This window comes from Eurosta solidaginis, chromosome 4 (genome assembly GCF_040869045.1).
Source record: "Eurosta solidaginis isolate ZX-2024a chromosome 4, ASM4086904v1, whole genome shotgun sequence".
In the NCBI taxonomy this organism is placed as follows: Eukaryota; Metazoa; Arthropoda; class Insecta; order Diptera; family Tephritidae; genus Eurosta; species Eurosta solidaginis.
Genome location: NC_090322.1, coordinates 266,771,293 through 266,797,628, shown reverse-complemented (window position 1 = coordinate 266,797,628; position 26,336 = coordinate 266,771,293). Strand labels below are relative to the sequence as shown.

The 26,336-nt window shown below is 34.6% G+C and overlaps 1 protein-coding gene across 22 annotated transcripts in view; it reads right to left on the bottom strand.

Annotated features, from left to right (window-relative positions):
• Window positions 1-26,336, bottom strand: part of rg (rugose) — a 796,531-nt gene that overhangs the window by 77,909 nt on the left and 692,286 nt on the right. For 12 of the 22 annotated variants that reach the window (XM_067785960.1, XM_067785957.1, XM_067785956.1 and 9 more), the window contains 4 exons: window positions 17,914-18,054; window positions 16,453-16,592; window positions 14,367-14,580; window positions 13,270-13,302 (listed from right to left, as the gene is read on the bottom strand). In XM_067785960.1, coding sequence (XP_067642061.1) covers window positions 13,270-13,302; window positions 14,367-14,580; window positions 16,453-16,592; window positions 17,914-18,054 — 528 coding nt within the window. The remainder of the gene's footprint in view (window positions 1-13,269; window positions 13,303-14,366; window positions 14,581-16,452; window positions 16,593-17,913; window positions 18,055-26,336) is intronic. The other 10 variants (XM_067785970.1, XM_067785971.1, XM_067785966.1 and 7 more) reach the window with 1 other exon arrangement.

Sequence of the window (26,336 nt, the reverse complement as noted above, 5' to 3'; positions counted from 1 at the left end):
GCGAAGGTACCACTTCTAATGCTTTTCACACGCAGTGCTTTCAACTGACGAAATGGTAATAATGGTTCTCAAATAGTCGCAGCCCTTAAGTAATTAGTTAGTTTAAATTCATATATCTCAGGCTTAAGCGATGTAACTACCCACTGTGCCGATCTGCATCTGATAAGCACCCGTTCAGATGTAGGCATTAAACCTGCCCTTGTGATTTGCACGACGCAAACGCTGCATGGATTGTATACTTAATTGAGGCTGGCTTTTCAATTTATTGGCGACAGTCGGTAAAAATTCATATATTTTATCCTTTTTTCTAAAAATTCACATATTTTAAGAAAAAACGCATAAATTGAAAAACTTGTAAGGAACATATAGGCCTCACAAATTACTAGATCACATAAGCTACATAATAGATATGTACATATTTACTTATTTAAATATCTATACAAATGTGAGCTCTATTTTGTATATGGTCGGTAGGAGTTAACGTAGCTACCCTGCAGAAAATGCGATTAGTCTAAGATGATTCTGAGATGAGTTGCAAAGGACTATGCGACTAGTTAGTTTTCGCTCTTTATGATTGGAGTGATTCCCTTTGTTTTAGTATGTCCTGTGTGTCGGAAGCATCGGAAGGGTCCTCTTCATAGCCCTACGGATACTATTCGACACGTCCTCTTTGTAGCCCTACGTGCACTGTTGGACAAGTCTTTTTTGTTTGCATATGATACTGTCGGACAAGTCCTCTTTCCAATCGTATGGAAATTCCTAGTAGTTTAGGTCCGATAAAGGGCTCCGTAGTGTTCTTAAATAATTAGTTTAGTTTCCATAACATTTTTTTTATTCTAACACTTCCTGTTTTTTCTATTGTTTCCTAAAATTGGTTACATGAATTTCAAACTGGCTAATCCCAATTTTATCCAAAAAGAGACTAGAGGGAATCAGTTAGTTAGTTAAACCAGAGAGGTCGATCGCATTCCACTCTCTTTACGGATTAATCTCACGATTATTTGCAGGGTAGTTGCAGATAAATTTCCTATGGGCTGTAGTGGCCAATGGATTACACACATTGGGGAGAGTTTTGCAATTAAGCGTTGAACAACTAAAAACAAAAAAAATAATCTCACAGACTAGAGGTTTACGCCGGTCACTTAATCGGCAGCGGCGTGCCTCTGAATTGAATGGCTAGACTTCAGAGTATCACATTGTCCACAACTAATTAATATGGAAACATACTGCTGACGTCAATGGTATGTTTGACGATCTGGAACAACATCATTAACTTGCGGATGAGTATCTGGGATGCTTGTAAAGCGAAAATTGAAAAAAATAATATTTGGAAAGATTTTGTTTATATGTATTTAAGGAAATTGATGTTTCGGCCATTTCGGAAAGATCCGCAGTTTTTGCCTCAAAATCTCGCGGATCGTTCAGAAAATTTCGGGATTAGCTTCTTGCTGAGAGAGGGAGAAATACTTAAAATGGTAACACTTTTGTAGCGTAATTTCACTGAAGGAGATGTTCTGGGCTAACTCTAATACCCGTCGTCGGTTCGATTTCTTTAAATTAAGTCGCTACTACGCATCCTGGCCCTTATACCATATCCCAGCACGGAAGCTAGATATAGGACTGCGGCTTCGAACCCATACCTTCATCGACGTCATTTTCCTAGAACCTCTAGGTGTAGCTCCGAAGACTTTCTGACGGATGTTTTTGTCGCGCTATGCTTCCGAGCTACACCAAAAAATCACCTTGAAACATTAGGCAGTAACTATTCCGCCATGGATGTCGCCCTCGACATCATAAGCAGTGTAAGTGGATATCATTGCGTAACTTATGGGTGAAAATCGTATAATCCTTGGCGCATCTACATAATTTAAACTCACAAGGACCGGGGATAAAAGTTTTAAAATGTAGACCAAAAATTTGCAGACGTTTGTGTTCGAAAAAATTTACTTCAATAGTCTTCGTTTTCGGCCCTATGATATATATAAGAGGTCATTATGGATGACCGCCTTCAGTTTTCAGACCAGCTCGAATATCCCCTACGTTAGGGTAGCAGAACACCCGGTCATTTGTTCGACTGTCTTGAGAAAGCTTTTGCTTCACCACTTTGAGTGTTCTTGCGAAGTACATAGCCTAACCTGGTTAAAAAATGTGCCTACGTATTCACATTTATAACAGGAGCGGTCAGATGTAAATATTTAAACATGGTTGATAGGCTATATCCAATGTGATTCACTCCAAGGTACTAGTTCGGGATAGGGCCGCGCCACCAACTTTAGGAAATGTCAAATCGGAAGACTTGTGTGTTGAATGATGAAGTGTGAAAATCAAAATTAAGATTTCAGACGCTATTTTATAGTTAAGCAAATAAAGTAATTTTTCAAACCCATTTCAAACGTGTTGAAGATATATGCAACTTAAGTGTGAGCTGAGAATCATTTCAAAGGAGAATTTAAACCACTGGAGCCTACTAAAAGATTTTGCATGACTGATTTCGCTTATTCTTTCAGCCAATCGGGATATAGAATTTCGGCATCTTTTTCGGGTAACTGGCTTTTTTAACAACTTGAGGACAATTTGAAAATATGACATTTTGGGACATTTTATTTAAATTCATTGTTCCTTATTAATTTTTTGAAAAAATTATGCCAAGTAAGCATTTAAATTTATTATATAACTTTTCTTTAAGTGTTTTGTTTTAATAACTTGGTGAATTCGGTGATGCGAAATCCGGCATTGATAGCGCCTGTTTTCTCAAATAACTTTTGAACGATTAGAAAGTGTTAAATTTCGCAATTGGATTTTATAACTGGCAGTGATGTGCATCCCTTTACACCCCTTTCGACCATATCGGATCAATTTTCGAGATGAACAATAGAGTAGAAAATATAGTAACGCGCCGAACGCCGCCGCCTTTTTTTTTTTTTTGGACATTCGGCGGCGGCGTGCGAAAAGCAACACGAATTGGCGGCGGCGGCGGCGTTTATCTCTATTACAGACGCATATACATCATTATACATATGTATATAGAAAGAAAATAAATAATAAAGCTTAAAATAAAGAACAAACACAAAATATGATATGAAAACGGATGCAGTACGCAACCGAACAACAACAGAATCAAAACAAATTGCAACTACTGTTACGATAATTCAGTATTTTTCATGATTTCCTACATTTACTGCAGTAATGTATTGTTGTTGCTATGCTTACAAGTGCAAACGCGTTGACATAAATAAAATTTATGACATTTCGCAAAACCAGCAAAAGTTGCACTATGAAGTGTAAGGACTGCAGTGAAATCGTTGTGTTGAGTGGAGTGGCACACATACATATACATCTGCATACATATATAAACTTGTGCTGCTGCAAGGCGTTAAACCGAGCGCGCTAACGTAATGAGTTGCAGTCAATATTTTACTGTTTTTCAATAATTACTACCCACATAATATTAAAGCAAAATGAATAAAAAAAAAAAAAATTATCAAATGAAAAACCCGTGTTGTACGGGGGAAAAGTGAAAATTGTAGGAAAATGGCAACAGCAACAAAAATAAACTGTATATGCTGTTACCATGAGCAACACTGCACCTTAACTTAACCGATAAATGTCGTATATATGTGTGTACATACATGCACACAATAATGTGGTTTGACAATGTTGCTGGAGCAAATTGTGGTATTCAACGTCAGTAGATAACTCATTAAAAACTCTCCGACGAAACGAGAGATTTAAATTGAAACAAAGCATGACTATGAATAATTATATCGCTATGACTTTGACAATATTGACATTTGTAACTAAGCTAGTTTTTCACTGGGTTAAGATAGAAAGGATAAAGTTGATTGTTTCTATTAATGATGGCTTCGAAAAATATTGACGTTTGTTATGGAGTTAGGCGAAAATGAAAGCAAAGTGTTTGACGTTTTATAAAAAGTATGCTTAAAGGGCACAGTAGTTTTGTTTAAGAAGAACCAAACTAGTCTACAAAAAAATATATATATATGTAAAGGACCGGACTCAATACAATACTAAAGCATTTCATATTGTGCATATATAGCGAGTATTGCGAAGACCACAGAGACGATCGGAAGTTTTGAGTCTATTTTAATGCAAAAATATTTACGATTTCGTCAAGGAAAACATGAAATCCGTTCTTTAATTAAGATATATAACGTGATTTCAAGTTAAAGCACCCTCAAATGAAGGGTTGGCCGCCATGATGTGGTGGTAGTGTGTATGCTGAAGAACCTGGGTTTGAATACCAGGAAAAGCAACATTTAAATACATTAGAAAATTAAAAAAAAAGTATCTAATTAACGACATTGGCCATTTCTATGCACCGAATTAAACAAATATAACGATTTCGGATTTGAATAACAATATTTTATCGATATACGGTAATTCACAACCAGCTATTTTCGCTTAATAATAGAAATATTTTTAAATTTTGTTAAATTTATTAGATTGGAAGCGGCTTTACTTCCATTTAAACTCAATAAAATTGTCATCACGTTAGCGATGTTGAAATCGAGTTAGTGAGGAGCACTGTAGATATGGGCTAATCGTTAGTTAAAATTTCGAGAAGTCGCATCGTTAAAAGTTAGTGAATTCGCTGGCTCAGTGGTTGTAGTTCAACCACAACAGAGGTAACTTTACCAGCAACAAATCATTTCAGGCTATTTGAGGAGATCTTCGCCGGCTTCACATTTGTAGCAACCGATACCGTCAAGTCATTGTTTAGCTTCTCATAAGCGTTTTGTCGGCATGTTATCGAAGGGTTATAGATGTGCCATCGATTTTGTATTGAAGTTTTATCGGTATCCGCATCAGAGCAAACCGAAAAATGGTCGATAGCACGCCGATAAGGAACTGGTAACATATCGATAACTTTTCGACTAAATATCGATAACTCCTCAATAACAAACGGAAATTGTGAAACTAAAACGATAACTTTTCACTAAAAATCGATCTCTCCTATAGCAAGTTGATAGCGTTTCAATATCAATTCAATCACTTTTTGATAACGTATCGATAACTTTTTGATAAGTAATCGAAAACTTGTCAGTGTTTAATTGATAACATTTTGATAACGAAAATCGATAACTCATCTCTAATTTTTGTTATCGTCATTTCGCGGTGACTACTAAAATATTGCCAAAATTTGTTTAATCCAATATCTTGTAAGTAATCAATTGCATAAACCAGTTACGTCTCCTTTTTTAATTTGATTGCTTACTTCATATTGAAATCTTTGAATAAAACTTCTCAAAATCGGTGCACCTCAGTAAAATTTCCATAAATTTAAAATTTCTGGAAGAAAAACCTGAGTAGGCATGTAAATATTTGGTTGAAACCAATTTTTTGGTAAGAATGCGAAATGAAGGACTATTTTTTAATTTTCGGGAAGTTCGAGATTGGATGACTGACAATTCTAAGCTTGAAATGCAGTAGCTTGATGCTTTGGCTGTACTAAATAGTTTGGTTCTCTGTATCAACGGTTGCGCCCACTTTTGGGATTTTAGTGACCCACCTGTAGCCTAAGGCTCAATACGGGAATTTATTTGGCCCAAATATAGCCATCAAGCCATTAACTAAATGTTTTAGTGCATTAAAGAAATAACAAAGCTTTTCTTTTAAAGAATACCATTTTATAGTAAGTGGAGAAAGTTTGCGGTTTATCAAATTTTTAATTTTTTTTTTTTCATCTTTCAAGTTTGCTTTAACTATTTTAATGGCAACAATGTTTAATTCTCGTGTCGTAATGAAGTGCAAACATAAGTGTGCTGCTCACACAGAAAAATCGGAGTTTTAGGTTGTAAGGAACTTACAAAAGATTTCGTTTTTTGAAATTTTTTTGGTAAATATAACTATATATACCTCGTGATAGAAAAGAAATTGAGCGACGATAAGTTTTATATGTTTAAACTAGAGTACCCCCGCAGATTTGATCTGCCTGAAAAGTGGTTTGACTACATCTAAAAATTAAGGCTCGATACCCGTATTCACTATCAATATCATTATCTTCTACTGTTTCTTCCATTTTTCTTATAGTTCTAGTTCATCCCTTACTCCATTTTTCTACCTCCCACTCTTTCTCCTTCCCCAATCACTCCACCAGACCCAATCCCATTCCTCTTCCCACACCCACTCTACTATCTCCGCATAATTCACATTCCTATTCCTATTTCCAGTCCTAGTAGAATTACACTAAATCTTTCTCCCACACTCACTTTCCCTTTTCCTCTCTTATCTATTTTCCTCAAATATCGAATAGTTACTTCACTTAGCCGACCTATTTAAATATCTTTGTTTGTATAAACCTTACACTATTCTTCTTCGTTCCTTGCATATGCCTCCCTTCATTCTCATCATCCTCTCGCACTTTCTTCATTTTTATCTCCTTTTCTACTCACACTTTCTTTTTTCTCCCTAAACCTTCCTTCTCTTTTTTCCCCTCTCCGATTCCCACACCGATTATTCTTTTTCGAAAGGCTGCCTTAACAATAAACTTCAAACAAATTGCACCGAACACAAGATTTTTTGGAATAGGTCAACTTTTCCAAGTATAAAACTTGCCGAAGAAGTGCTCCCGTACTATTTTTAAGCAAAACACACCATAGATAAAGTTTTTTTCAAATAGGTCGGTTACTAGTCCACTTCCTGTAAAAAAAGGTTCTCAAATATCAAGCTAGACAAAGAGTTACCCCTGTAAAAATAGGTGGAGTCCTCGTCCGCTTTCAGGAAAGAAAAGTTTGTACTATGTTCCCAGCAAATCGCACAAAAAACACGATTCAATACAATAGGTCAGGCCATGATCCAGTTTCCAGAAAAAAAGTTTTCAAATAATAAGCTACTCACGGAAGTACCCCTAAATCAATTTTCAAGCAAATCACAACATACACTATTTTATTTAGAATTGGTCGGCCCGGGTCCACTTCTCGGAATGAAAAGTGTCTCAGATGTGAAATTTCAGATACACATATGTATGTAGTCATCAGCTAAGAAAGGTTACTCACACATACACGCGCATATGGCTAGTAGATAAACATAACCTACAAATATACATGTATATAGCTGGTAACCAAGCATGATATACAACTGTTCTCGAACACATGTTTCCGAAATGACTAGATCTTAGGAGAAATAGGTGAACGAGAAAACCAAGATTATAAAAGGAGCGCAAGCTGAGGAATCAGTAATCAGCTATTAGTTCTGAAGTGAAGTATAATCGTGAAGTAGTCCCAAATTAATCTAAATAAAGACCACTTTGCAATACTGAATATTGGAGTTATTTATTCGACAGTTCAGCGATTCAAACGTTAGCAGAAGGTGCATAATTATCAGAAATTCGCTAAATTCGTTACAATACGCTATGTATGCTATGAATCAGGCCCCAAAGTGTTGTGGTTACAACAGCAGCACGAGCAAACAAATACAGAGCTTAACCATTTTTTTTAAGACGGAATCCTAATGTACATTAGACTAGGTTGCTAACTGGTTTTAATTTTTTATGCTTTTAACTTCAGCCTATTTAATTTTTGTTTTGTTTCGTTTTAACTTGTCTTTTTGACATTTAAAGTTTGCCAACTTTAATGACGTTATTTGGGCCTTAAAAAGCTTGCAATTGGGTACTCTTATTCTTTTGTGTACTGGAATTGAAAATAAAGTTAAAAAAATCGTATGTCATATAACTAAAATAAAATAAAATATAGTTGAAAAAAAACTAAAAAAACACGCTTTTAAATATTCAGTTTTACTATCATCCACAATCCATTATATATCTGATGCTGATATCACCGTATCAGAGAGGTTCGTGTCTCCGCTATTAAGCACAACTCGTTTTGTAGCAAGTTATTTACCAAGCCTAGAAAGTTACAAGCAAGCATGCATCCAACTGCAGCTAATATTAGCGTGTTCAAAAGTTCTGCGTTCCTCAATTTGAGTGGTCTTAAGCACACGTTTTCCTCTCCAGTCTAATGGACTTACATATGTATGCCAATAATCCATATTTTATTTATTGTATATGTATTATTGCACATATTCAACCATTGGCTGTAGCATTAACTCAACCATCTACAGTAAAATCACAACACGTGCTTAATTCTAAAAAGTGAGCATTTCGATGGATACTATGTACATATGTATGTGCGCCAGTAATGTAAGAAATGCCTTCACCACCCACTTAAGTCAGTAAATATTTGCACTGCATTTAAATATATGATTAAGGGACATTTTATGCACTCAAGTTTTTGATTAAAAAAAGGCCTACAAAATACAACACAACAAAGTACACTCAAAATGAGTGAAATAATGAGCAAAAAGCTTTCAACACTACATATTACAAATATTCTAAAGATTTTCGGTGCGTTGTGTTTCAACGTTAATAATTTTCTACAAACTTTTTTTTCTTCAATTAGTAAAGACATTTTAACTCTTTCAACTCGCTATATATTGAACTTTAAAGCGCTACAACAATGAAGAAAAATCTTATATTATATATAAATCCAAACGAATACATATGTTATACACTTGTCTAACTTTTTCGAATAAAACGATTAATTTTGAAAAACAAATAAAATAAAGTTGTTATCAGTTTCAAAGCGAGCTGTCAAACCTGGAATGTGCTCAGTACTTGTCTTGAATTATATGATAAAAAAAAATTAATAAAAACAATAAAGTATTTTGTTCATTTTTAAAAAATCGTATAACGAAATTTTCGAGCTAACATGCCAACCTAATAAAAGCGCAATGCGTTTTTTTAGCGCACGCAAACACCCGGCGTTTTTTGCCCAATCCCAAATAAACATGCGTTGCGACAATGTAAAGCATGTCTGCAAACGTCCAATCTAAATGTCACGCAGAACAAAAATTGGAAATCGAGTTAGTTTTTCACGCAGCAAATTCAATTTGGGTTGCTCTCATACCACTTGTATGTGCATGAGACATTTTTGACAGAAAATGACCTGCGTGCGTTTATATTAGGTTGGCATGTATGTAAGGTATTATGGAAACCTTATTCTAAAGTGGAGAATGCTGATGATAAAACTGATTAATCTTGACACTTCTTATTTTAGCTGCCTTAGAAAACTCAATGAAGATAAATCGGTGATTTTGGTCGAGTCTAAGAAACTTCATTTTCATGGAGCGGAGCCATGAGTAATCGCACAATTTGTGTATTAACTGTTTTTCCCACAGAAATCTTGCAGCTGAGACACCATTTCTTGTATTTAAATACCATCTTTCTTAAATTCCGAATGTAGTGAATTTATGTTAATATGTACTGGTATTTATCAGGCAGGCGCCGAGATGTAGTGGTTGCGTGCTCCGCCTACCTGGCCCAAGATTCTGGGCACGATTCCCTGGCAAATCAATTTCAAAATTTAAGAACGAAGTTTTTAAAAATAAAAACAAGTTTTTCTAAGCGTGGTCGCCCCTCGGCAGTGATTTGGCAAACAACCCGAGTATATTTCTGCCATGAAAAGCTTCTCAGTGAAAATTCTACTGCCTTGCAAATGCCGTTCGAAGTCGGCGTAAGTTCCGTACCGCCAATTTTTAGGAAAAATAAAAAAAAGAGCAGGACGCAAATTGGAAAATAAGCTCGGCCTAAAATCTCTTCGGAGGTTATCGTGCCTTATATTTATTAATTTTATTTTATTTTTTTCTAAAGTACGTATTAATCACTTATCTTAATCCTTATTCGGCACGTTCAGAGAGTATGATTGATTATCTTCGATAGTACGAAGACCTTTTTCCGCATGGGAAAATAAGAAGAAACTCACGCCGAACAAGGGTATCTGCCATTATTTTCTCCAATCATGATCTAGTTATGGAATCCAAATTATAAAGTGTTTGTCTGCAATACCTACTTACGCTCGCTATTATCCCGAGAGCCCAAACAACTTCTGGATACGTTGTTGTTGTTGCAGCGATGAGGACACTCCCCGAAGGTTTTGGGGAGTGTTATCGACGTTGATTGTCCTTTTCCATATGCAGATCCAGTACGTTCCGGTTGACGCTTCTTTAAGATAAAGACGCGCATACGAACTAAATGGGGAGGGAAAGGAACCGGGATAGGGACAGAAAAAAGAAGAAGTGAAGGGCAAGGATAAAGAAGGAATAGCGAAAGACGTGAAAATAGAGGCTAATTGAGAAGAGGAAGAGGGGAGGAAGAGTGATAGGGTGTGACTGGAAAAACAGGAATAGAAGAGAAAAGGTGGTAGAGAGTGAGCAGCAGGCGGAGTGGTTGGGAAGAAAATATAAATTTTGAAGGAAAAAGGCATGAAACAAATAACAGAGAAAGCGAAAAAGTAGGAGAAATAGAAAATATTTTAAAGTTTTGGTAGAAGAATGGAGAGAAAGAAGAGCGCGAGTGCAGAGTTAAAGTGAGCGATGAAAGTGAAAGGTGAGGGCGACTGTAAGGGGAGAAGAGAGAGTTAGGAATTGGGAGAGTGCCGCATTTGTTGTCAGTTGCAGGTGGCACTCTAGACGAATAATGTACATCAGGTAGCCCTGAAATATGTCTGCACGATATGAGTATCAAATAAAAGAGTTTAAGTATAAGCTGTTTTTTAATTGCAACATCTTAAATATTACCGAGATCACTATAGCGTTCTGGGGTGCTCGATAAAGAAGTTCTCCGCAAGATTTATGCTCCTGTCCGCGTTGCCGATGGCGGGTATTGTAGGAAGTTTATGATAGACTGTATTAGTGTTACACATGTATGTGCAATGAATAAAAGCCCAAAGGCTTAGTTGGCTAGGTCATAATAATTGAATGGGCGAAGACGCTCCGGAAAAAAACAGTTTTCAATTCACAACGCAGTTTGAGAGAAGAAGAAGGGGGACCTCCACTAAGTTGGAAGAGTCAGGTATAGCGAAGGCTGAACCACCCATAGTGCTTCCAATCGGTGTCAATTATTGCGAAACAGGAATAGCTGGTGTGACTTTTTACGAAACGGTCAAAATCTCTGGGGCTCCAAAAAGGATGAAATTATGGTGATGTAGGCTCCTGCAAAACTGAAAACGCTTCACCAAAGCCTATACTTCTATTTTCGTGTTTGTTGATCAAATACAACTCTTAAGTTGAGTGGTGCTGTGGTCGCTTATTTCTTAAATCTATTCATGATTAGTGTTAGATAGCTCCTAAGAATAGATAGTTTGAGAGCAAGAGGAAACGGGATCTGGCTGGGTGTAGGGAACGAGAGTAACGGGTAAGTAAGAGGTGAACAGGGATATAAGGCGTTGTTAAAAATACAGACGCAAACGTGACACAGCTTTAAAAAAAATATTTGTTTGCAAGAAAATTTTAGAGCAGTTTATCATAAGTAGGCTTTATTCGTCACTACTTAATTTAATCATTCCTGTTCGAGAGCTCGCTTTATAAAACATTTTAAAACAAAATATTCGGAAAAATATTTATTGTTTATTTCTTCACCTGATAGAACTGAAAGTTGTATATTTTTCGGATTTGTACATGTTTATTTGATTTCGATTATAGTTTTTCCACAAAATCATTTAACAGATTTTTAGTTCACGTTAGTATTTACATGTTACATTTTTTAGAGTGTGATCAAAGATATCGCAAGTAAAATTTTTCGAGGCGCATGAAGAATGTAAGCAATAGTGAGTAAGACGATGGCGAGTAAATGTGATTTTTTGTGTATTGCATTCAGAAAAGAAGTGTATGTTTGTTTTCATATGAAAAAAAGAAAGAGATATTGTGAAAGGAAAAAAGATTCGAATTAGTTATCTGTTTGAGCATAGCTATTAAATAAAATAAATTTTAGGTTGGTTTAGCTGGATCTATCTGCAAATGCATATATAAATCGTTGGAATGTTATTGAGAGCAATTCCGTAAAGATATAAAGGCAAAAAAAGGATGAATTGGAAGCATGCAGTAAAAAGTACAACAAAGAATATTGATTTAGAAATATTTTTGTAGCGGTAAGAACATGCCTCCGTTAAGGAATCTTCAACGCAATAAAAAGAGCATAAGAAAAATAAACGAAAATAGGAATTTGTGCATATAATTATTGAGAAGACAAATATTTGCGAAATTTAACATAAACAAGTAAGGACGGGTCTGTCTGCGGCTGTGCCGAAGACTTCATACCTTTCATGAATGGGGCTGAACAATAATCTTATCGCCTTCGTAATCTCCAAATAATCGGATGTATAAAATAAGAAATATATAGTGAACAGATGTACATACCTAAACGATTTTTAAGATAAATATAAAATACAAAATGACAAAAAATCCCCTTATCTGAAGGATCGGTTGTATGGGATATATATTATATATAGCTCCGATAGAAATGATTTTTACAGGAAATCTTCTATGATATATTAGAATATATATCACCAAGTTTAACGTTTTTATATTGGAAATTAAGGGAGAAATGGCTAAAAATCTTTCTATCTGAACGATCGGTTGTATGATATATATATTATATATAGCTCTGATCGAAATGATTTTTTCATGAAATCCTCTGTGATACATTAGAATAAATATCACCAAGTTTAACGTTCTTATATTGAAAATTAAGGGAGAAATTTCCAAAAATCTTTCTATCTGAACGATCGGTTGTATGGGATATAACTATATATAGCTCCGATCAAAGTGATTTTTTCAGGATATCTTCTATGATATATTAGAATATATATCACCGAGTTTCACGTTTATGCTTTCTAAATTGCGGCAGGAATGACCAAAATCTTCTTATCTGAACGATCGGTTGTATGGGAGATATATGTTATAGTGGTCCGATCCTACCGGATGCGACAAATGTCTAATATAATACAAAAATACATCCTTGTGCCAAATTTCATTGAGATATCTCAAAATTTGAGGGACAAGTTTGCGTTCAAACAGACAGACGGACGGACAGACGGACATGGCTATATCAACTCAGTTCGTTGCCCTGATCAATTCGGTATACTTAATGGTGAGTCTATCTTCTATATTTCTCAACGTTACAAACATCGGACCAAAGTTAATATAACATTTCATGTTCATGAAAGGTATAAAAATAAAAATTTGTTAAGATAATCAATAAGATGTAACGCGCTCTTTAAGCACAAAATGCATTGGACTGCCAATCAAGTTGAGCTACTAAAATGTTGCTCATACGCCATGGTGCTCAGAGATTCATATGTATGGACATAAAGGTACAAATGCTACTAAATAGTAAGTAAATAAGGTAGCCAATATAATTTGTGTATACATCAGATACCAATTAATAAATAAATAATTAAGCCAAATTGTGTTTACTTTTTTATTTGGAAATCGCAAGGCCACGCTTAACTGTAAACATTTATTTTATAAAGAACGTAAGAAAGTAAAGAAACAATAGAAAGAAAAATGAAATGGTAGTATTGAGAATTAAGCATACAAATGCTCAATAGCAAAGATTTACGGTATCAAATTTTAGAATTCATAAAATAAACAGTTCATGCATATTTACGATTTCGAATCTTAAGACCTTTTTAAACCGTTATCAAAAATACCAATAAATCTATACATAGGCATTGCATAAAAGCAAAAGTTTTGACCAATTTTATCACATTTCCTAGTAGTTAAGTTAGTACATTAAATTTATAGACACCTAAGCAAGGCAAATTTATGTTTACACACATGCCAACTAAGCGCTCGTAAATTTTTCGCAGTAAATACATAATTTTATACATACAAAATACGTAAATAACCTCGCCTTAGACACATGTACATACATACATACATACATACATATACACTAGGGCGGGTCGATTTAAAAATCGCTCATTGCTCTGTGAAAATCGTATTCTAGGGATCAAAATAAGAAACTTTTCCGAAGGAACCATACCTCTAAAACGAATTATGATGCCCCCCCCCCCCAATTTGGGTCGAACTTTTGGGTAGGGGCAAATTTTGAAAAATCCCACTTTGACACATTTAGGGTGCTCCAATCGAGTCCAAATGTATGACCGACCCCCACTAACTTTGGAGGCCCGACCCACCGATGCCAGTGGCACACCCCCTGGAAACCCCCTGGGGGTTCACCATACAAACATTTATGGGGGGGGGGCATCAGAATTCGTTTTAGAGGCATAGTTCCTTCGGCAAAGTTTCTTATTTTGATCCCTAGAATATGATTTTCACAGAGCAATGGGCGATTTTTTTGCCTCCCCACAAATCGACCCGCCCTAATATACACCTATACAAACAAATTATTCTTATATATACATTTGACTCAGCTATTTAAAAAAAGGACTATATTTTAATTGTTTTCTTGATCTTACACTCAATATAAGAATTCGTTTAACTCTATAAATTGTAGCATACATAATATTTGTAATTTATATTTTATTAAAATATTTACAAAAACTTACCTGCTTCAATAATAAATCACTATTCGCCGATAAACATGTCACCAAATATTTAGTTAAGTTTAAAAATGAACCCAAAACTTCTAAAGTTAAATGTTCACGCGACGAACGTTGTAACATGAAAGAAATGACTAGGAATCCACGATTTTGTATCATGTGTTGTTGTACAGTTTGTGACGTTTCGACTAATTCACAAATGAAACCCAAAAGTTTGGAACTGAAAGTAGGGGAAAAGTCGGGGCATGTTTTAAAATATGTATTTTAAATAAAACATTTTTATAAAATAAAGTTAATATATAAAAGATCATCGTAAGTAAGAACTCATGGAACCAGTTCCTTTCCTAGAACCGGGTACTTTCTTGAAACTGGGTACTTTATTGGAATAGCGTACTTTCTTGAAACCGGTTGTTTTCTTGGAACCGGTTAGTTTCGTAACAGAGTGTCTTCTTGGAACCAGATATTTACTTGGGACTGGGTACTTTCTTGGAACCGGTTGCAGTTATTTTTCGGAACCTGTTACAGTTTTGAGACCAGTTACTTTTTGGAGACTGTTACGTTATTGTTACCGGTTGTTTTTTTTGGAACTTGGTACTTTTTTCGAACCGGTTACTCCCTTGGAACCGGTTAGTTTCTTGGAACCGGTTACTTTCTTGGAACCAGTTACTATCTTGGAACCAGTTACAACCTGTTACGTTCTAGGAACCGGTTACGTTTTTGGAAACCGTTATTTTTTGGAACCGGTTACGTTTTTGGAAAGCGTTATTTTTTTGAAAATGCTTAGTTTTTTGAAAACGGTTACTTTTGTGGAACCGGTTACTTTTTTAGAAATTATTACTTTTATGGAACCGATTACACGTTCTAATGCTGTTTACATTTATGGAGCCGACTACTCTTTTAAAACCGTTCACTTAAATGGAACCGATTACTCTTTTTGTAGCTATTTACTGTTATGGGACCGGCTCTTCTTTTGAAACCGGTTATTTTATGCAACCGGCGGCTACTTTCGAGGAATTGATTTCTTGGGACCTGTTATTTTTTGTTTTAATCGATACTTTGTTGGAACTCTTTTGGTTAACTCTTTTGATACAAATGACATATTTGGGTTCGGTAAATGTATTCAAACCACTTACTTTTTTGAAACTGGTGATATATATGGAGCCGCTAACTTTTTGGAAAATGTGACATTTTTGGAATCGGTAACTTTTTGAAACAGGTGACATTTTTTGATCCGGTAAATTTTTTCAAACAGGTGATATTTCTGTGGTCATAAGTCATAACTGCCCAGGTCGAGACAAGGTGATTCGCAAAATTTATTTTTGATAGCATATGTATAAACTACTTAATTAAAACTGGAGATTTTTGACGTTTAAAATGTATAACGGTTCATAATTCGACTGTTGGGTTAGAACGATATTTGTATAGATTTGACTTTTATATTAGAGATTTGAAGTAGTTATTTTATACAACCTTTTCGGCGGCGTCATTTTAGACTTAGGCTGTTATGAATTGTAACCACAGATTTTTGGAACCGCTAACTTTTTTAAACATAATATATTTTATGAACCTGGATTTTTTGCTTCGAAACCGATATTTTTTTTAATGTGAAGCAACTTTCTTTTGAAATCGAGTACTTATTTAAAACAGCTTACTTTTGGCGAATCGATTACATTTTTGAAGTCGATTGGATTTTATCAATCCATTTCTGCTAGGAAGCGGTTTATTTTTGCAAACCAAAAATTTTTTTAAAACCAGTTACTTTAAGAAATCTTTTTCGTTTTGCAATCAACAATTGTTTTTATATCGATACAACTTGTTTCTAAACCGATATCTCTTTTTAAATCGATAAAATTTGGTCTTAAACCGATGACTTTTTAAACCCGATTACTTTACTTAAAATATTGCCTTTGAAACTTTTTAATATTGTAAACCCTTTAATTGTTCGAACCGATTATTTCATTTAAGACCGATTATTTTATAAAGGCAATTAGTTTTTAGAAAACATTTACATGTGCGGAATCCATTACTTTATTGAATAGATTTATACTAATTGCTTTACCTTCCTAAACCAAACGATAAATCAATTACTCACCATAACGTTTGATCACGTTTTATATCGCTTATACCCTCATGCGCCATATCCAGTTGCGAGAATAATGGAAACAGCACTTGAATACCACCAATGGAATTTAGTGTACAATGTATTGAGTGTGTAACTACGGCTTTAACGTCCTGCAAAAAAGAAAAACAAATGTTTTAGTATCTTTATGAACTGGGCAGCTGATTGTATGTGTAAAAAGCATAGTATTTTTGTGCAACAAACCATATCATGTGCAAATGATTTTCACTACTTAAACTCTTAAGAAAACTACAACACCAAAACAACTACTATCCCATGCTAAATTATTTTACATCACATTTGAATGCTCGCGAATTCGCTTCTTAGCTTAATACACGGAAAAACCTGAAAGGGTTGATGTAAAATATAGTTAATTTCTACAAACGAATGATCGAAGGAAAAGAGTTGATATGGTTTAATACTTCTGAAGACAATGCCAGTGTTATTTCTAGTTACTGATTTATCTGTACTTAATATAAAATTAAAGAAACTAACTTGCTTAGAGAAAAACAGCCAAGCTATTGCACCGACTTTCCTAATTCAAAACTTTAATTGACAAACATAAGCGAATTTTTTATTTGTTAAGTTGGGTTGAACTGGCCGGTCGATAAAGAATTCACCTAGACTGAATGTGTCGATAGTGTTTTCAGAATTTGTTTGACAACAAAACGGAAGAACCTATATCTGGTACCAGGACTTATCTTATAGAAAAACACCGTCCTTTTAGCAAATACTAGAAGCTTTCTACGACCCAGCTTAATTGCCGCCTCGGGAGCTCTGCCGACCCTTATAGCTGGAGCCTTGAGCTGGCGCAGGACACAAACATAGAACGTGCTCAACCATTTCTTCTTGCAGCTCACACGTCCTACATATGATTTTACCGACGAAGCATCTGACACCAGCAGTGTAGTTTAAATAAAAATTATGTATAATTAAACTGTTTAACTTTACGACAGGCTCAAGCATAGCCTCAACTGCTTGCCACGCAACCGTTTATGTATCTATTAAAAAATAAAAAACCACACATTGCACTCTAACTTTTTCTTTTCTTTACGCTCATATAGCTCTGCAACCGATATCGCTGATCGTACATGCCTGCAAAAATCTTTTTTTTTTTCCCATTGGTTGACGAGAGAGCGAACTCAAGCGTTCTTGCTTTGATAGCTTCAGGAAACTACATATAATGGGTGGAGGATAAACTTAAACGCTTTGGTCGGTTCAAAGCGACAAACATGGCAAGGCGTTATGTTGTTATTTTATGGCGCTGAAAAAGCGTCAACGTAAAGCAATGCACTTAAAGCGTTGAAAATTTCTGCTTTGCCTTTTAGTTTATTTATTTATTTTGGTCATAACAATATGGTACTTTATAATATCAAATAGTTTGCTGTTATTGCTCTACTTGCTCTTTTTAAAATTTATAGAATTTTCACTCACCTGTAACATAAGTGCATGCGGTGTATGTACAAAATATGAAACATTTCCTTTGGGTGCAGATTGTAAGCACAGTTGTCCATCGGTTGCCACTGGATTGTACATGAAGACGATGGCATTTGATAATTTACCATCATAGAGTACCTGTGCGCCAGTAATAGATTTATATTGAACCCAATTTATGTATTCCAAAAATAGGTTTTGCGTGTGTGTGGTAGTGCCAGATTGTTGCGAAAATATTAAAAGAAATTTTTTATTGATTAGTAAATGCAGAGACAAAAATGTTTGTAATAAATGCTATACAAGTATGAATGTTGTTAAATATACACACATAAACTTTTGTATGTATGTAAATAAGTGAACATTTTATGTGATTATAGGACATTTTCGTTGAACGTTAAGAGGCTTTAGAAATGATGGTGCGCTTGCGAAATGGTGCTGCTCAGCTCGATATACTGCTCAAATATTTTTATGATTTTGTTGCTGGTATAATTTTAGCATTGATTTACATATGTGTAAATGTATATATTGTATATTTATATATGATTATATTCTTGGTGTAGTTACTTTTACATTTAGTTTTGCTGTATTTGGTTTACCTACATAAACAAAAAATATATAAAAACTGTTTGCATGAAATAACAATACCACAAAAATAATTCACTACTCGCGTCACTAAACAAAAAGCACACACAAAAAATTTGACAAAAAATTTAACTGATTTAATCAAAATATTGTGTACAAAAGTGGATGGTCACAACTAAACAACAAAAAAATCTATAATAACACAAGATACATTTTTAACTCTAAAGAAAAATTGGCACACCTCTGGTACATGTTCTCTGAACTGTTTTTATATATGGACAACTCTTAGTTTGAAGTTGCTATTTTCAATTACACGTCAGCAAAGTAATCAGTCTATAGACTAGACCTCGCCAAAGAGTTGAAGTTAAACCACAACAGAGGTAACTTTATTAGAAACATATATTGTGAAGAATATTAGCATCACTATGCTGGTAGTAAATAATCGCAACAACAAAACACAGCAAGCAGCGATGCTTATGTACTAGGCAATGAAGAGATATCTCACACACACACATGTAGTCCTAAGCCGAAGTAGTTACTCATACGCATATGGCTAGAAGAAAAGCATCAACTACAAATATACATGTATATAGCTGGTAACCAAGCATGAGATACAACTGTTCGCGTAATTACTAGACCTTAGGAGAAATGGGTGAACCAGATAATCGAGAGCAAAAAAGCAGCGCAAGCTGAGGACTCAGTAATCAGTTTTAATTAAACACGCTTTTGTGAAGTACTTAATATTGAAGTATAATTGTACTACTCCCAAAGTAGACTAAATAAAGACCATATTGCAATACTGAATATTGGAGTTATTTATTCGAGAGTTTAGCGATATGAACATAAGCAAAAGTTGCAAAATAAGCGGAATTTCCCAAAATTCGTTACGATATAATTTCGGGCATTTTGCGAAGAACTTAATCGGCTTCGTATCGATAACAGCTGATACTGAAATTATTTTTTTTCTCATCCACTTATTATCGCTAGCAAACTATATATAATATCGTCACGCTCTCGGTTTTTACCGGCTTCTTATTGGTTTCTTATCATTTTGCTAAAGAAAAGATAGCATTTGTCATTCTTTTTAGAGTAAAGTTTTATCGGCGTCTGTTTCATACCAAATCGATCAGATGTCGATATTTAATTGTAACATCATCATCGTATCATTAATTGTGACGCAGGCGCACAAGAGGCCAAGTCTCCGTCCATCTGCCGCCCCAACTGAGGTCTTTCTCTGCTTCGTAACTACGGTGTCTATTGAGATACGTTCTTGCCGCAGGGACGTCGTTCATTTGAATAATATATCTTAACCAGCGAAGTCCCTCGGCTTTTATACACAGCACTATCTCCATAACGGTGTAAAGCTGATATAGCTCATCATTATACTTTCTTCGATATGCGCATCACGGACCGAACCATAAATCTTCCCGAAAACTTTGAAAGAATGATTTCGAGCCACATATCAGGACATATATAATGACGGATTTGGAGGACGTGATTTTTGTTTGTCAAGAGAGGTCTAAAACAGTGTCTGTTGGCAGGATGTTTTCTCCGTTTGATTTCTAAGCTGAAATTAAATTTTTCTCTTAATGCAGGCTCCCAGATAGGCGAAGTCTTTCACTGGCTCGAATGTATATTCATCAACAGTCACGTGGCTGTAAGGCGTGAATGCGCTGATTCTCTCTCGGAAGACAGCATGTACTTAGTCGTGTCTTATTTTTTCTTTATCTTATCTCGAGAAGGCAGAATTAGTGGCACGTTCTTTAGGTATCAAGATGGCCAGTATACGCCAGTAATTGTACGCTCTTATAATAGATAGTACCCTCACAGTTAATTTTTTCTGCGTGAGTTCTTCTTCTCTAGCATTAAGTTAAAGAAATCGTACGAAAGATACGGAGAGGTCCTCGACAATCCTTACAGATCTAGTGGTGATGTACAAAGTTATTATGCAGGGTCTTAAAAACTTTGCAGGGAACTTAAATCCAGATATAGCAGCATAAAAGCAACTTCTTTTCGCTCTGTGAAAGGCTACTTTGTAATCGCAAAATAGATGGTCGCACCAATAAAACGCGATAGCTTTTCGATACGAAGTCGATAACTTTTTATAACAAATCAACTGTTTGATTTAATGACGATAAATTATCGACACACAGTCGATAACACGCCGATAACATTAGTAACATTTCAATAGCGAATCGATAACTTTTTAAAAATGTATCGATAACTTTTAACAAGAAATCGATAGTTTCATGGTGGCTTTTTCAAAAATAATCGATACTTTTTCGATAAAAAATCAATACAGTTTCGATAATATATCGAAAATGTTTTCCCTCTTTAAGGTGTCTATTTTAATTTTGATAAAAAAGCAGTGGAAAATTATTATAATCCACGTACTCAAACATAAAAAATCTTAAACGCAGCTGTAAAGAGAGTGGTCGATAAATTTAAATTTGATTTAAAATTATGCTTTGTCCTATCATGCCATACTGGAAGTTAGGGACTTGAAATAAACTCCTTGTATTGTTTGAAATTACTATGAGTACACAAAGCTGGTGGAATAGCCAACAACAAACAGAAACCGTAAGTTAAGATGAATAATACAATATGGTGCAAATTGTATGGTCGTGAGTGATTGAAGCATGGAATATGGAAGAAGTGAAAAAGCTGCTGCAAAGCACTCAAGTACTTAATTGCTTTTAAGTGCATAATCGATGCATGAGCGTGCTAATTGGATTCATACATATTTTTATGTAAATATTTGCAGGGGTATATGTATGTATGTATATATTTATTTGAAAATTTGTTCCTAGCATAACAATTTTGACAAATTTTTTAACAGTACTAGTCATGAATAGCATGAGCTATAAAAATTGAACATTTATAATAATAATAAATTAGATTAAGGATTTTATAACTCTATGCTGTGTTTAAGCACAAATAAGATCGTAAGTATGTATTTGTATTTAATTTGCTGTTATTCAGCTACTTATGCTTTATGTGGATGCTAATTATGATGATATTTGTAAATACTTGCAATATTTTGATAAGAATGCAAAAAAGAAACCACGTAAGTAACCACACAAGTTTAGTTTCAGGATTTTTGAGAACTTCGTCGGCAAGTTCTTTTTTTAATATCGGATTATTATTCAAAGCTAACTATTATCGTCGAGTTTTCGATTTGTTGTCAGCAATCGATTTTCTATCGGCTTATCATAGTCTTATTATTGCTTTTTTATCAACTTGTTATGGGTTTTTATCAAAGGGTTACACACGTAACCTCTAGTTTTTTGGTATAGTTTAATAGATATTTTTGTCATAACAAACCAATGAGTCGTCATTAAGAAAACGATAGCATGCCAATCTTAATTTGGCAACACTTTAATAAGAAATCGATAACTTTTCGATAAATAACCGAAACATTTCAATAACAAAATCGAAAAATTTTGTTTCTGTAAGCAAAATTATATCCTTTTGATAACATTTCGACTAGTTTTCGATAAGTTATCGATCACTATTTTATTAAAAATGGGTATCAATTCGATAACACTCCGTTAATAAATTGATAGCTAGCCGATCAAAAATACATAGCATATTGATAACATATCAAATTGTCGATACCAAACGTATACCTCGTTGTTTAAAGATCTATTTTATTTAATTTAATTAGATTTTATGTTTAAATTCATTTTATTTAATCAGATTTATTTTATTTCATTTCATTATATTTGACGTTGTTTTGTTTTATTTTATTTTATTTTATTTTACTTTATTTTATTTTATGTATGTTTGTTTAATGGTGTGTTTTGTTTATACTTATATTTAAGAATTCATGAGCTTAACACCGGCTTATAATAATTGAATTTCAATTATTATGTTTTCTAAGAGAAACTGAAAAGAAACATTTACTGGCATATTGCGATGGACCCATTTCGAAAACCGCCAACGTAATCATCATCAGGCAATTTTGTAATGTTACCAAAGGTTTCACCGGGTGTTATTTTATTTTATTTTACTTTATTTTATTTTATTTTATTTTATTTTATTTCATTTTATTTTATTTTGTTTTCTTTTATTTTTTTTTTTATTTTATTTCATTTCATTTTATTTCATTTTATTTTATTTCATTTTATTTTATTGTGTTTTATTTTATTTTATTTAATTTTTTCTTTATTTTATTTTATTTTAGTTTTTTTTTTTTTTTATTTTTTTTATTTCACTTTATTTTATCCAAATAATGCACAAAGATGTTACGATCAACAAACCCCTTAAAAGAACCAAATTTCAACTTAAACCTGAATGCTTAACCACTTGCTTTGTTAGCACTCCCTAATAAAAATCTCTGGTTCTTTACTTCAAACAAAAGAGCAGTGTATACATCTCATCGTGTACTTGCATGCACGGAAATTGTGTATTTACTCAAAGAATTGAACTGATATGTAATTATTTGGTTTGAGCTGCTATGAGATGTATTCTTATAAATTTTACCACGTACATTGTACCCACATTATGCTACCGTGTAGTGAATACACTTAGGCTCACATTCGCTATTACTCTATATAGTACACCAATACCACATTCCACATGCTTTACAAATATAGCGTACCGCCAAGAAAGACTACGCTTACACCTTGCTCTTACATTCAGAATTTCCCCATACCGTAAGCAGAAATGTTTACACATCATAAGAAGTCAAATTCGATTTTATTTCGCCGAACTGAGGCAATTCTACACTTACCTTCGTAAGCCAGTAACTTATATCAGTCAGAAAAATATTTAATTTTAATTCAAATTCAAAGATACTCTGATCTATCCCCAAGATACTGCGGCAAAGCCTTCAAAGGCCAACCGAAGGACGCAACTTTTGCGGTGCATGGGCACGTAATCGCCTTCGATGCTAAACATTCGATTCATTTTCGATTGTAGCAACACAACAAATCTTTAACTGATACGAAAGCAAACCCGATGCGCTAGCATGAAAATGTATCAGTGTATAAACGTTGTATACATATACAATAATGTATTTGTAATTGCATTTCAATTCAAAAGGTATGATGATGTGTAAAAGCGGTTACCAAGCTGATGTACGCCTCACCGCCTTGCTACTCAATTAATTGCAAGCGTAAATTTTCTGCTCTAATAACTCCAATAATTGCAACAAAAAAATTCAAAACAAATAAGAACTAAAATATTTTATCCTTGTAGTGGTATTTTAATTTAAGCTTTTGTATGAGTAAATTTGTTTCGAAGAATGTAGAGCCATTGTTTTGTGCGCGAAATGTAGGCAGGTAGGTTTTGTTGGAATGAAAGCTGCTTCAGATTGTACCCCAATTAAATTTTTTCAAGACTACATATTCCCTTCTGCTACTCTTCTAAGTACGTGTATTTTTTAAAGGCACTAATTGTTAAATATGCATAACTTTTAATTGTTTTACTTTTTGGGGTAGGTGTATATACTACATATGTAGGTAGGTGCAGCATTGGCTTGTGCAGTTGGTAAGGGCTTTTTAAAATTTCTAGTTGAATCCAGAGGATTTTTATTGAAATCTTGACGGGTGATAGACGTGGTTTGGTGTTAGCATGCTAGGCCTACCACGCCGAACATCCTGGCATCGATTCCTGGACAAAGCAACATCAAAAATTTAAAAGCAGGTCTTTTTAATTAAAATAAAGTTTTTATAAACGGGGTCGCCCCTCGGTCTGGATATGGCAGACAATCCGTGTATTTCTGCCATGAAAGGCTTCTCATTGAAAACTCATCTGTGTTGCAGATGCCATTCAGTGTGAAGGATACAATTCCCGTCCCGCTAACTTGTTGGAAAAATTAAAAGGAGCACGACGCATATTGAAAAAGAAGCTCGATCAAAAATATCTTCGTAGTTTATCGCGCATTGTATTTGTTTGCCTTTTATTGGTTAACCAGAGCGGCTGATATGCGTCTAAAAGGAGACCGAAATATTTAAGAAATATGAGCTTTAGAAAATATAAGAAATATTATCATAAAAGACTCGTATACAACTTCTTTATGATAAATCGTATGAGCGTCATGCAAAAATTATCAATATAGCGTTTGGCTGGTTTAACAGTCAAGCAGCAATTGAGGCAATATTCTCTCATAGCCAAGATGGTGACAATAAGAGTATATTATAGCCATAATTGAAGATGAGTCTATGCACATTAGGCGTCATATCGGACTCTTATTCAGCCTCTTTTGGTATATGTTATTAAGCCCATATCTGATGACCGAATTGGAGTTCATACATTCCGGACTTCAAAGTGAGCTCATGATAATTGTTAACGCTTCGTTTAACTTATCTTTTCTGGTTTTTTTTTTTGACTCAGAGAGAATATGTAATATGCCTCCTATATTTTTTTGAATATATCGTCAGATCAAATTTTTACGTGGCGTCATCTTAATGCAAATGCTTCAAAGAATGCAATTGCCATTACCTGTGGACCTGTGATTTATGTGCGGCAAAAAAGCGGTAAATTACGGCCAAAATGGAAGTAGGAGTACTACTGCAGTCGTATGCTTTTACGTTACGCCTATACGCTTACAACTACGAGCATTAGTGTACTCTCCATTACTAATAAACTTGTGTTGTTACACACTTATACGATAACACCCTAGTCTTCATTAATGATATGCTTAACCATAACGAGAATTTATTCTAATACGCTTATACATTTACGCGCTGACACCATCTACGCTATTACGTCGGTACGTTGGCACTCTCTTGTACTCGCTCGTACTCTTAATCTAGTACGATTTTACGCTGGTACGCTTCTACGCCTGGCTTGTCCATTAGTTATATTTTACGCTAGAACATTTATTCACAATCTGCTACTTTTAAGTTTATATTTGTGCTTACAATTTTACGCTAATTATAGCCAAAAACAAAAACTTACGCAAATACGCTGATACGGTTCGTGGTCAGACGGTTTACGCTGTTACGTTAGTATGCTGGCATACTAGTATACTCTTATGTTAGAACGCTTTTAATCTAGTATGCTTTTACGCTATTCCGTTTTCATACTATCACGCTTCTATATTTGTAAGCTTTTGCGCTAGAAAGCTACAATGTTTTTATGTGTGCATACTTAACACGTACACGCTGCAGCAGAATAATCCTATCAGGTAATATGGAAATATGTAAAACGTTTCTTCTGTTAGAAAGGGGGCTAAGAATATATGTGCCCATTGTATGGCATGACCATCGTATGAGGTGACTAACATTTTCTTGCAATAGTTAATATCTGTGATCAGTCTATTCACTGGCTTTGGGAGCTTTCACGTCAATAAAAGGACAAAGTGCAAACCCGGATGAGATCTCTTTCTCGGATAAAGCCCAAATCGCACGTTTAAAGTATTATTTTTTGAAGGAAAGCATTTGGATTGTATGTCTTTTGCAGGATAACAAGTATTTACATCAAGATCACGCTTGGAGACTTTAATAGTCGGGTGCGTAAGAAAAGGTTATTTGGTTGGACAATAAAAAATATTAGCACCACGAAATAATATCTAACGGAATGAGGTTGATTGACTTCGGCCACCTTTCAGTTTAAAAATATAAATAAAGCTTGTAACGTAGCAAATGCTACGCCACAATATCTATTTCCTATTTAGCGCCCACCCCTAACATCATATTTTCCATTTACTGCCCACCCCTAGTAGTGTATGTACCGAAATACATATATACATACATACTGGCCCAACAACCATCGCGCAAGCACAAAGCAAGCCAGTGATGGTGAACGCACAATGCTTGGGAATTTTCATTCGTGGCGCGCTGTGCGCGACAATGCGGGGGGGGGGGGGGGGGGGGGGTAAAGTTACAAGGTCG